Genomic DNA, 13,131 nt, shown 5'->3' with positions numbered 1-13,131 from the left:
GCCACCCTCAGTGCCTCCTTCAAGTGATGTTCAACATGGAAGAGTACTGATTCCTTAGCTGGGATGGGGGTGGGGGGACGGTACATTATAATCAGCAGGTTTCCTTGCTCATGGCTGATCTGATGGGATGAGGCTTCATGGTGTCATGAAGCTATTAATGTATATAATATTATTGAAAAATATTTTTCTTTTAAAAAATAGGTTTAGTCTGTGGGTGTGTCTTAATTGGATTAAAACCAGCTAGTCTGGGTGCTTTGATGTGTACTAGTTTTGAGATGTAAGAAAGGTAGAGGTAGCATTTTTTTGAATAGAGCATTCAAGAAGTGTGGTGAAATCTGACACCTAGCTGGTAGAGACCAATTAATGTTTATATTACTAATAAAATTAGTACTATGAAAGGACTTTTATTGTTAGAAGAGATGGAGTGCAAAGGAGCTGGTGATACAATGGGAATTTACATTCAATGAGCTGTGCTACGTATAACACTCAGCAGTTTTGTTTGTGCAGGGCAGAGGCAACGTATGATCAAAGCAGCTGTAAGTCTACAACAGTCTCCACAGGAAGCAAAGTGAGAGGAACCTCATTTTGAATTTGTAAGGTGAAAATGCTTTGCCTGGTAATGTATATGGGTTATTGTTACCTTAATGGAGATTAGTCTGGGAATTTGTTAAAAGTTATGATCATAATAATTTGTAGCCATGTGTATGTGTTTAATGTGTTGTAACTTAATAAAATGTTTCATTTAACATAAAAACCTCTTGAGAATTGATGGACTGATTCCTGAATTTAGAGTTGCATCTCAAACATACCACTTAAAATATATGTTATGACAGTTGTTTAAAGTTTCCCTCTGGGATTTTTAAGTAACTCAGCTTTACCAACTGCTGAGTCATAATATCCAGAATCAATGTTGATGACTCCAAGGGCAACTCCCTCCCGACTGTATATCACTGTGCATCAGCTCTGCTGGGTCTGTCCTGCTGGTGGGACACCACTGTTTTCCTTTTTATATATTATAGAAGCTTCTATAGTCTGTTTTTCTAATTCTTGCTTGTTTTCTCTCATTGTCCAATTTCTGCCTCTTTATTTTTTTTGGTTATCCTTTGCTGTTTTCTAAAATTTCCCCAATCTTCTGGCCTACCACTAATCTTCACAGCACTGTATGCCTTTTCTTCCAATTTGATACCTTTCTTAACTTCCTTAGTTAGCCATGGGTGCTACACCCTTTTCATAGTCTTTCTTTTTCTATAGAAAATTTCTTCATTGAGTTACCCCAGAGTTCTGAAGGAGATAGCTGAAGAGATAGTGGAGGCATTAGTGGTGATCTTTCAGGAATCACTGGAGTCAGGGAGGGTCCCAGAGGAAAACAAAAACAGAATTACCTGGAAAAACTCAGCAGGTCTGGCAGCATCGGCGGAGAAGAAAAGAGTTGACGTTTCGAGTCCTCATGACCCTTCGACAGAACTAGGTGAATCCCAGGGAGGGTTGAAATATCCTCAATATTTCAACCCTCCCTGGGATTCACCTAGTTCTGTCGAAGGGTCATGAGGACTCAAAACGTCAACTCTTTTCTTCTCCGCCGATGCTGCCAGACCTGCTGAGTTTTTCCAGGTAATTCTGTTTTTGTTTTGGATTTCCAGCATCCGCAGTTTTTTATTTTTGTTCTTATTATTAGGGTCCCAGAGGACTGGAAAATCGCTAATGTAATCCCCTGTTTAAGTAGGGAGTGAGGCAAAAGACGGGAAATTACTGGCCGATTAGCCTGAAGTCGGTCGTTGGTAAGATTTTAGAGTCCATTATTAAGGATGAGATTTCAGAATACTTGGAAGTGCATGGTAAAATCAGGCAAAGTCAGCATGGTTTCATCAAGGGCAGGTCATGCCTGACAAATCTGTTAGAATTCTTTGAGGAGGTAACGAGTAGGTTAGACAAAGGAGAGCCAATGGATGTTATCTACTTGGACTTCCAGAAGGCTTTTGACAAGGTGCCACACAGGAGGCTACTCAGTAAGATAAGAGCCCATGGTGTTAGAGGCAAGGTACTAGCATGGATAGAAGATTGGCTGTCTGGCGGGAGGCAGAGAGTGGGGATAAGGGGGTCCTTCTCAGGATGGCGGCCGGTGACTAGTGGAGTTCCGCAGGGGTCAGTGTTGGGAACATAACTTTTCACTTTATACATTAATGATCTAGATGAAGGAACTGAGGGCATCCTGGCTAAGTTTGCAGATGATACAAAGATAGGTGGAGGGACAGGTAGTATAGAGGAGGCGGGGAGGCTGCAGAAGGATTTGGACAGGTTAGGAGAATGGGCAAAGAAGTGGCAGATGGAATACAATGTGGGGAAGTGTCAGGTCATGCACTTTGGTAGGAAGAATAGAGGCATGGACTATTTTCTAAATGGGGAGAGAATTCAGAAATCTGGAGTGCAAAGGGACTTGGGAGTCCTAGTCCAGGATTCTCTTAAGGTTAACTTGCAGGTTGAGTCGGTAGTTAGGAAGGCAAATGCAATGTTGGCATTTATTTCGAGAGGACTAGAATATAAAAGCAGGGATGTGCTGCTGAGGCTTTATAAGGCTCTGGTCAGACCACATTTAGAATATTGTGAGCAATTTTGGGCCCATATCTCAGGAAGGATGTGCTGGCCCTGGAGAGGGTCCAGAGGAGGTTCACGAGAATGATCCCAGGATTGAAAGGCTTAACATATGAGGAACGTTTGAGGACTCTGTGTCTATACTCGATGGAGTTTAGAAGGATGAGGGGGGATCTGATTGAAACTTACAGAATACTGAAAGGCCTGGATAGAGTGGACGTGGGGAAGATGTTTCCATTAGTAGGAGAGACTAGGACCTGAGGGCACAGCCTCAGAGTAAAGGGAAGACCTTTTAGAACAGAGATGAGGAGAAACTTCTTTAGCCAGAGAATGGTGAATCTATGGAATTCATTGTCACAGAAGGCTGTGGAGGCCAGGTCATTGAGTGTATTTAAGACCGAGATAGATAGGTTCTTGATTGGTAAGGGGATCAAAGGTTACAGGGAGAAGGCGGGAGAATGGCGTTGAGAAACTTATCAGCCATGATTGAATGGCGGAGCAGACTCGATGGGCCGATTGGCCTAATTTCTGCTCCTATGTCTTATGGAAATATCCCCTTAGATGTCTGTCACTGCATTTCCACATCTTACCTTTTAACTTATTTTCCAAGTCCACTTTAGCCAACTGTCTTTATGCCCTTGTAATTGCCTTTAAGTTTAAGATACTAGTTTTAGACTCACATTTCCCACCTTCAAACTGAAGTGAAATTCTATCATCTTATCACTCTTGCCTAAAGGATCCTTTACTATCAGGCCATTAATTAATCCTGTAAAATTGCACATTACCAGGGCCTTGACCTCAGTCAGTGGCTGCCTGACTCCTTTCAAGCAACAAAAGATAAAAAGTCTTACTTCATGGCTACCAAGTGTAGCAATAACAACAGCTATCAACCCATTCAATTTTACCCCACCCCCCACCTCATTGCCCTCCATTTCTGAGGTTAAAAATCCCAGCATGTTTTTGGATAATGTCAATGAGGCGAGCATGTAGATGGGAAGTAGGAGGACAGATCATGTTCAAAGGCACAACTGTACTTTAATATATTGTATCAGAACTCTGTATTGGTGATGCCACATGGTGAGCTTCTCAGGAACAAGTTAATCACCGTTTACTACTACAGGCAAACTTTTAACAGCACTATCTCCTGTTCCCCATTAAAATTACAAAGCAATATAGTTCCCATTTACAAAGTGGCATTTACTTAGGCATGAAAATTCATTTTACAAAGTTTTAAATACATATGATTATATTTTTAAATACTGGGCACTAGGATCTGGGAGACCGCTTGCCTCTGTATACTCACCGTCATCAACATTCTTCAATACATCTGGTATACCTCCAACATGATCTATGTGCCAGTGTGTCACCAGAATTTCTTGAATACTGGCACTCAATTGGGTCAAAGTTTCTTTTAAACAGGTGATGTATTCAGGCACACCTGGCTCGCCAGTATCAATCAAGAATCGTCTGTCAGAAAAATGTTATAATATTCAGTATCAACTTAATCTCTTTCAACTACATTACTTGGTTCACTTTTTCAACTCATATTAACTGCAGGACATTTCCCTAAAACAATGTGGCAATATAAACACAATACAGTTGTTAAAAAGTAAGGAGTAAAGATTAATTTGATTGTGGCATGTTTTTACCCTTTGAAGATGCACCTTACAACAGTGCTGGTGCTGAACCAGGTCTGGATCACGTTCTAAGATACCATGTGGGCACCCAGTTTCCACATTTTACATGATGTGTGTGGAAGTCAGGTAACATTGACTCTCATGGCACTTTGACTCCTGCACTTTTTAAAGTCTTGTACATGAAATGGAACTGCAACTGTTTACATCAACGCTAATTATTATACAACCAGTACATGCACTCCCTATAATTTTCCAGGGGACAGTTGGGCAGGAATGCATTGTGTGGGCAATGCATGTGCGAAGAAAGACAAGCTTCACTCAGTTTCCTCACACAACACAGAAACTGATTCATAGCATGTGGTGGAGGGAGAGGCCAACAAGGAGGCGGAGACCATATCAGCAGTGCTTGGTGAAAGTATATGAATTACTTCATGTAATAGCTTTGCAGATACAGTACTATCTATGGAAATTTGACTCAATAATGTACAAGCTTCATCTGTCTAACAGGTAGCGTGAGCTCCAAGAGCTACTGGTTCAACTACAAGATAGATAGTAACAGTGCAGAATGCATTACACTATCCAGAGGTTTGTTGGAATTGGGGGATACATAGCTGCAGTAGAACTAATTTAAGATCCTAATTTGGTGCTTCATTTTCAAAATGCCTTTGCAAAATGAGAAAGCATGTGCCCTAACAACCAAATAAAAAAAGACTTGCATTTAGATAGTGCTTTTCATTCCCTTAGGCCATGCCAAACCACTCTACAACCTATGAATTACTATTAGCGTACTCACTACTGTTATGCAGATAGCACAGCATCCAATTTGTACACAGAAATATCCTACATATATAGCAATGAGATACAAGTAAAATTTTTTCTGTTCTTCTTCGAAAAACTCCATGGGATCTTTTACATTCACTAGCACAGGCAAATGGGGTCTCAGTTTAACATTTCAGCTCAAAGACAGCACCTTTGACAAAGCAGCACTCCTCAGTACTGCACTGAAGTGTCAGCCTGGATTACATGCACAAGCCCTACAACAGGCTTGTCCAACCCGTGGCCCGCATTCATGTGGCCCCAGAATGACTGTTGAAAATGCTGGTAAGATGACTCAGTGTATTTGAAGATTTCTTCAGGGGCCTGCTCCTCCAATCACAGCTTGTTTTTTCTCCCACATTTGCTGCTGATAGACTCACTATTGAATTTCTCAGCATCAAACATGGGAGAGAAACAGGCTGTGATTGGAAGAGAAGCATACACCGGCAGCTGCAGGTATTTGAAGATAGAAAGAGAGAGGCTTTGGAGCGCATGTTCACCATGCTGCCGGTGTTCTGGGCCTGCTGTGGTTGCTTTACCCCAGCTGCCAATGCTCTGGCCTGGCTGCGTTTCCCCAGTACTCATCGCATCCCACTGGTTCTCCCCTGGTTCCCCCCAACGTTCCCCAGGCTCTCGGCCATCCCCTTGGTGGGCAGCTGCGTTTGGGTGCTGCTAGGCCTCAGGTCTCGCTACAGCTCACATCACACCTACCCCCACCCCACGCTGATTTTGTGAGTGACGGTGAGTGAGTGTGTGGGTGAGTGAGCGAGGGTTTGTGGGTGAGTGAATGAGTGTGAGGGTTTGTGGGTGACTGAGCGAGTGTGTGTGTGTGAGGGTATGTGTGTGAGGGTTTGTCCTGCAAGTGTGTGTGCAAGAGAGGGTGAGTATGCACGAGAGGGTGAGCGCACAGAGAGTGAGCATGCGCGTAAGTGATAGAAAAGATAAGCACTTGAGTGTGTATGAGAGAAAGTGGGGTGATTGGGAGGGGATTGTGTGTGTCTGACTCCCTCCCAGTCGCAGGGTTCTCATTCACCCTCACCCCACACACCAACAGGCACTCTCAAAGTGGGTGAAGGTGAGTGAGTGGGCATCCTGAGACTCAGAGTTAGCTGGGCACACACACTCTCAACCTTTCACACTTGAACAGTTGTCTTTATTTATTACTCATTTTTTAATTATCAATTTATTGTTTGTGATTTTTTTTGCTCAGCAAGTTGTTTCTAATCATATGTCAGCTTTTTTTTTTCAAATTCATGTTTAATGTTGCGCCAAACCTTATTTTTCCAAAATTTGCTCGTTGGCAAGTACCAAGTGTGAGGTAAATCGAAATGTGGACCCCACGTGAAAAGGTTGGACAAGCCTGCCTTAGAGGGATTGGGGTCAAGATGACTGTACATGCAGCCTAGAAAATTAACAAAAGCTGGCTAACGGTTTTAAAAAAATCTGACTATTCTCTGACATACCAAAACAATTTGTTACAGATGCTTTATAATTTATGTTGTATTGTTAAGATCTCCTTAGAGACTGATACCTGTTAAAAGAGATACGAATTTCCCAGTGACCTATATAAAGAACAGCATCGCAATGTTTCATATTTTAAGATTTTTACTGTAACAAACAAAAATTATTAGTTTGAAACTTTACAAAATAGGCAACGAATACACTATAGAAAAGGTAGTGCCTTAATATAACTGAAAACCCCATGCCATGTTTCTATGTTACGTCACAATCTCAGCAGATACTCAGCCTTGTATTTAAAGTCCCAAATTCTGGTGATTTAACAGACCCTCTTCTCCCTGCCCTGCCAGGGTGAATCCTCCAGTGTCCTTTTAAACAATGCCCCCTTTGCTAAATCTTCTAAGCATACTTGAATGGACTTCCAGCACCCACCGGTAATTCCCTGGTCTTCAACCTTCCACAACAAGCTTTGTCCCTTTGAACAGGGGTTCCGCCCTCACCAGAACTCCTCTTGGTGATTAACCCAAAAGCAGTCCTTTTCTTCAGCCTGGCAAAGCAGCACCTGCTTTTGGTCTGACAGCCACTGAGAGTCTGAAAGCAGCAAGAACAGCTGCCTTTGTGTTCAGATGTTAATGCTCGCACCTAGCTTTCAAAAGGGCTTGACCTGGGCTCCTTGTCCCCATGGCAAACTGGTCACATGGGTCCGTCGCTGGGCAAAGTTCAGTACAACTTCACACCATCCCCCATTCCAGGGTATTCTGTTTACCTTAAACTAAAAGGGACAATTTAAAACGTAACAGTCTTACACATCCAGTGGTCATAACAATCATATAGAAGTTTTTTCATCCCGTATAGATGAAAAAATTTGTACATAACAATAGAAGGCGCTATGCAAGGCACAAGGTTAGCTATACATTTCTAAAGGGATTGGTGGCATGCTGCCTTGATTTTGAATGTTTACACTATAACAAATGGATTTTGGTTCATTTTAAGCAGATTTATCTGTGGTAATTTAGGTGTTCAGCAGGCCATCACATCTCTGAAATTTACCTCAAATGATCATTGTCTCGAATCCAAACCTTCCTTCCCCTCCCCAAGAAAAAAATCCTCTCGGCCTAATTTTAACTTTGCCCCAAATGAGCATGACATCAGTGGTGTGTCTATGGCAGTCCGCTGTAGTTTTATAAAGGCTATGTTTCATGTTTCACTTTCTCTGGGACCTAAAATAATCTCCCACAAAAAAATTTCCAGACTTGACTGAAGCATTCTCCAGCAGTCCCTTTAAGAAACCCTGCTTAGGCCCCTCAACATCTGGTACAACTGAGCCTAGAATGTATTGTGGATTCTCCACTCATTTGAACATTAAAATGGCACTAGTGGCCCTGTAGCCAGTGTAGGATCCCATTTTTTGTATTTAAAACATCCTTCCACATTTTCTGGGTGGGGTAACTTGATGCCCATTTAAAGATTCAGTTGAGAATTGAATCAGATAAGCTTGGGAATTAGAGGGGTGTCCAATGCTCCTCTGATCTTCCTCTGCTAGTTGCCCATTTATCATGAAAGAAATGGGTGAGTGGCAGTTGAAAAATCATCTCCTCCCATCTTTTCTGGATCCGGTTCAGAGATAATGCATTCCATCAAATTCCCTAACCTTTCAGATACACATTTTCCTCCAATTTTTCCAGTTCAGACTGGCACTCTTATAAATATGCTGTCAATTCAACTTGACACATTTCTTCCACTTTTCCCCATTCAATTATACCACTCCCACAGAATTCATGCTGGTATTCTTGTTTCTTTACCCATTCTTTTCATGGTCTCTCTCTCTCCATGCATTCTCTCAGTTAATGCTGGTATTGACTTTCTTCCACCACCTTAAAGTGCCGATGCTTTTCACTGCCATCCACCCCTCTTTCTCCCCTCAGTACTTTCACATCTCTAAGAAGGCTGTATTACCATCTCTATATAATTTAGGCAATAAATGCGAGAACTTCCATGAACAGTAATGGAAAGAGCAATCCTGGCACTGGGAGCACACTGAAAGACTAGGAACAACCATGAGGGGCTGGAATGGAGAGGTGGATTGGGGGAGGGAAGGAACGGTCAAGAGGGAATGAGAGGGGGGCAGCCACAGCCAAAACAGGCCAAAGTGGGGCATTCTCTGAGCAGACTCTCAAAACAATTTGGAGAGCAAGATTAACATCAAATGAGCACAATTCAGTTCCAACATACTGCAACCAGGGCCGTTCCTAGAGGGGTGTGGGGCCCAGAGAAAATCAGTGTGAGCCTCCCATAATATTTTTAGACAAGTTTCCTCTGACGGCTGGGCCCCTGAATGCATGTGTGAAAAGGGGCACCAGCAGTATCCCAGCTACTGAGCACTTGGTTACAAACACATACTGCACTATTGACTGTGATAACTGTGTTGCACATAAAACTACTCCTTGCTTCAAGGCTGAACATAACTGTTGGCTCTCCTGTTGTTAAGGAGCAATCCATGATCTCCATGGGATTCCATTATAACATTTTTAGTAACACATCCCACATCCCAACTGGAGAAAACTTTAAGGCTGGAATTTTCCAGCCCCTCACACCGCCAGGATCTGCCAGTCCCACCAACGTGAACGGAGATTTTAAAGGCTTGCCCGCCTAGCCACAGGAGAACCTGGCACAGGGTGGGGGGTTGGAAAATTGTGGAGATGAAGTCCCGCCTTCACATTGAGGATTCCCTCCATTGTGAGGTGTGGCACTACCGCTGTGCTATATGGGATAGATTTCGAACAGATCTAGCAACTAAAGACTGGGCATCCATGAGGCACTGTGGACCATCAGCAGCAGCAGAATTATACTCAAACAAAATCTGTAACCTCATGGCCTGGCATATCCCCCATTCTACCAAGCTACGGGATCAACCCTGGTTCAATGAAAGAGTGCAGGAGGGCATGCCAGGAGCAGCACCAGGCATACATAAAAATGAGGTGTCAACCTGGTGAAGCTATAACACGGGACTACTTGTGTGCCAAACAGTATAAGCAGCAAGTGATAGACAGAGCTAAGTGATCCCACAACCAACAGATCAGATCTAAGCTCTGCAGTCCTGCCACATCTAGTCGTGATTAGTGGTGGACAATCAAACAATTCACAGGAGGGGGAGGCTCCACAAATATCCCCATCTTCAAAGATGGAGAAGCCCAGCACAGCAGTGCCAAAGATAAGGGTGAAGAATTTGCAACAAACTTCAGCCAGAAGTGCTGAGTGGATGATCCATCTCATCCTCTTCTTGAGGTCCCCAGCATCACAGATGCCATTCTTTAGCCAATTCAATTCACCCTATGTGATATCAAGATACGGTTGAAGGCACTGGATACTGCAAAGGCTGTGGGCCCTGACAATGTTCTGGCAATAGTACTGAAGACTTGTGCTCCAGAACTTGCTGTGCCCCTAGCCAAACTGTTCCAGTACAGCTATAACACTGGCATCTACCTGGCTATGTGGAAAATTTCCCAGGTATGTCCTGTACACAAAAAGCAGGATAAATCCAACCTGGCCAATTACTGCCATCAGTCTACTCTCCATCATCAGTAAAGTAATGGAAGGCATCATCAACAGTGCTATCAAGTGTCACTTGCTTAGCAATAACCTGCTCACTGATGCCCAGTTTGGGTTCCGCCAGGGCCACTCAGCTCCTGACCTCATTACAGCCTTGGTTCAAACATGGACAAAAGAGCTGAACTCCCGAGGTGAGGTAAGAGTGACTGCCCTTGACATCATGGCAGCTGGGTGGCATCGAGGAGCCCTAACAAAACTGGAGTCAATGGGAATCGGGGGGAAACTCTCCGCTGGCTGGAGTCACACCTAGCACAAAGGAAGATGGATATAGTTGTCAGAGGTCAGTCATCTCAGCTCCAGGACATCAGTGCAGGTGTTCCTCAGGGTAGTGTTCTAGGGCCAACCATCTTCAGCTGCTTCATCAATGACCTTCCTTCCATCATAAGGTCAGAAATGGGGATGCTCGCTGATGATTACGTGATGTTCAGCACCATTCACGACGCCTCAGATCCTGAAGCAGTCCATGTCCAAATGCAGCAAGACCTGGATAATATCCAGGCTTGGGCTGACAAGTAGCAAGTAACATTTGTGCCACACAAGTGTCAGGCATTGACCATCCCTAACAAGAGTGAATCCAACCATCGCCCCTTGATGTTCAATGGCATTACCATCACTGAATCCCCCACTATCAACATCCTGGGGGTTACCATTGACCAGAAACTGAACTAGACTAGCCATATAAATACTGTGGCTACAAGAACAGGTCAGAGGCTAGGAATCATGCGACGAGTTATTCACCTCCTGACTCCCCAAAGCCTGTCCATCATCTACAAGGCACAAGTCAGGAGTGTGATGGAATAGTCCCCACTTGCCTGGATGAGTGCAGCTCCCACAACACTCAAGAAGCTGGACACTATCCAGGACAAAGCAGTCTGCTTGACTGGCACCACATCCACAAACATTCACTCCCTCCACCACTGACGCACAGTAGCAGCAGTGTGTACCATCTACAAGATGCACTGCAGGAATTCACCATGGCTCCTTAGACAGCACCTTCCAAATCCACAAGCACTACCATCTAGAAGGACAAGGGCAGCAGATAGATGGGAACACCACCATCTAGAGGTTCCTCTCCAAGTCACTCACCATCCTGTCTTGGAAATATATCGCCGTTCCTTCACTGTCGCTGGGTCAAAATCCCGGAACTCCCTTCCTATGAGCACTGTGGATGTACCTACACATGGACTGCAGTGGTTCAAGAAAGCAGCTCACCACAACTTCTCAAGGGCAACTAGGGATGAGCAATAAATGCTGGCCCAGCAGTGAAGTCTACGTCCCGTGAATGAATTTTAAAAAAAACTGCAGCTTAAACGTCGGAGTGAGGACAATCACTTCGTTCAACTTTTTAAAAAAATTACAAACAAAACGCAATGAGTAATTCGGCTTTAAAAAAAAATGACTGTCCATCTTCCAATGTTAAGCAACCATTAGTTGCAAATGCATACTGGAAGAAAAATAAGAAGCAGAGAGTTTCAATTGCCTAGGGCTGAAAATAAACACAGCAAGCGAGTGACTTACCTCGCAGTTCAGAAGCTATGTGCTATACCCTTTAAAGATATTAACTAGTTTGGAATAGTTCACCTTGCCCCCCTGCGTTGAGTTGGAATAAAAGCCACACCGCTGCTGCTGAGGTCAGCACTGTCGTCTTTAAGGGCGACGGATGGTGTTCAGCCCGCCCCACGCTTCCGGTCACCCAACCCGCTGCCTTGGCAGGGATTTATCCCAGTTCACATGGTTTTAATCTGCTTTCTCTGCTACCCTCTTATGAGGTTTGGAGAGGGGGCACTTGCTTTGTTTATTCATTTATTTTGAACTTAGAGTGCAAGATACAGTGAATCAGCTGGAATGTACCACAGGCTGTATTACAACTGACACCATGATTTCAAAGCTCAGGACCTCGGGACGTTGCACCGATTCTCTATACCCTCGGGGCAGCTCTGACTGCAACATATATCACTAAGTTGAAAATTTAGCAATGCAGAGTAAACCCTAAGCTATGTAACTATGGAATGTGTACGAGGGGTTGGCTGTCAAAGAAATGTGGGACAATGAAATAGATGGATTAAGCCATGACAGGTGAAGTTTAATGAGATCTAACAGAGGAGGCTAAGGGGAGGTTAAATTGAAAGATACAAGATTATGAGGGACCTGGATAGTGTGGGTAGCAAGAATCTATTTTCTCTAGCAGTGAGTCAATGACCAGATGGCATAGATTTAAAGCAATTGGCAGAAAAATTAGATGCGTTGAGGATTTTTTTCATCTCGTGGGTGGTGCAGGTCTGAAGCTCGTTGTTTGAAAGTGTAGTAGAGACAGAAACCCTCACTGAATTTAAAGGATACTTGAGTATGAGCCTAAGGTGGTTTAACCCACAAGGTTGTTGACACAAAGTCGGAAAACAGGGATAGTTCTTTTTCAACTGGCACAGATTCGATGGGCTGAATGGTCTCCAATGCTGTAAATTTTCTATGTAGGTGAGCTTCAACATGCAGCCGTTGGGCAGAGGAGACAGATCAGGAGCAACTGTTCCTGGATCAGTCCCTCCTGAGACTGTATTCCTGGCAGATCCGAGAACAGGCCCTGCCGGGGGAGCGGCCACGGCTTCCAGCTCTGTCCCTCCCGGAGGCCTCACTCTTTACTCACCGGGGCCCAGTCCCCACCAGGTAGGTGTTGGTTCCCTGCAGAGTCATCGGGCCCGGGTTACAACCCAACACCCGCACCACCCGAGCCGACAGACGCTGCACCTTCGGCAGAGCCACCGCCATCCTGCCGCCGGCGCCTTACCAGCAGAAGGCGCGCTCCCGACTGAGAGCACGCACTCTCGGCCACGGCGCCGTCACCCCGAGCGCGCTCCTGCTGCTCATGTGGGCGCGCCCCTGCCGCCAGGGTTAGGAATCCGGTCCGGTGCGTGTTCAGAGGCACGGAGCAGAATGCAGCGGGGGTTGGGTCTGGCAGTAGTTGGAGGAGTGGGAGGTTTGGGTCTGGCAATAGTTGGGGGAGTGGGAGGTTTGGGTCTGGCAATAG

General features: G+C 44.6%; 1 protein-coding gene across 3 annotated transcripts in view; it reads right to left on the bottom strand.

Annotated features, from left to right (window-relative positions):
• lactb2 (lactamase, beta 2) overlaps positions 1-12,909 on the bottom strand; it is a 66,464-nt gene extending 53,555 nt beyond the window's left edge. For all 3 annotated transcript variants that reach the window (XR_005943336.1, XM_041190172.1, XM_041190173.1), the window contains exons 1-2: positions 12,751-12,909; positions 3,893-4,056 (exon numbers count right to left, since the gene is read on the bottom strand). Coding sequence is in view for 2 of the 3 variants with exons in the window: in XM_041190172.1 (XP_041046106.1) it covers positions 3,893-4,056; positions 12,751-12,872 (286 nt within the window). In the remaining variant the exon portion in view is untranslated. The remainder of the gene's footprint in view (positions 1-3,892; positions 4,057-12,750) is intronic.
• Positions 12,910-13,131: the final 222 nt, after the last annotated feature.

Source organism: Carcharodon carcharias, chromosome 6 (genome assembly GCF_017639515.1).
Source record: "Carcharodon carcharias isolate sCarCar2 chromosome 6, sCarCar2.pri, whole genome shotgun sequence".
Taxonomy (NCBI): Eukaryota; Metazoa; Chordata; class Chondrichthyes; order Lamniformes; family Lamnidae; genus Carcharodon; species Carcharodon carcharias.
Note: the sequence above shows the minus strand (reverse complement) of the source record. Positions and strands in the feature narration are given on the sequence as shown.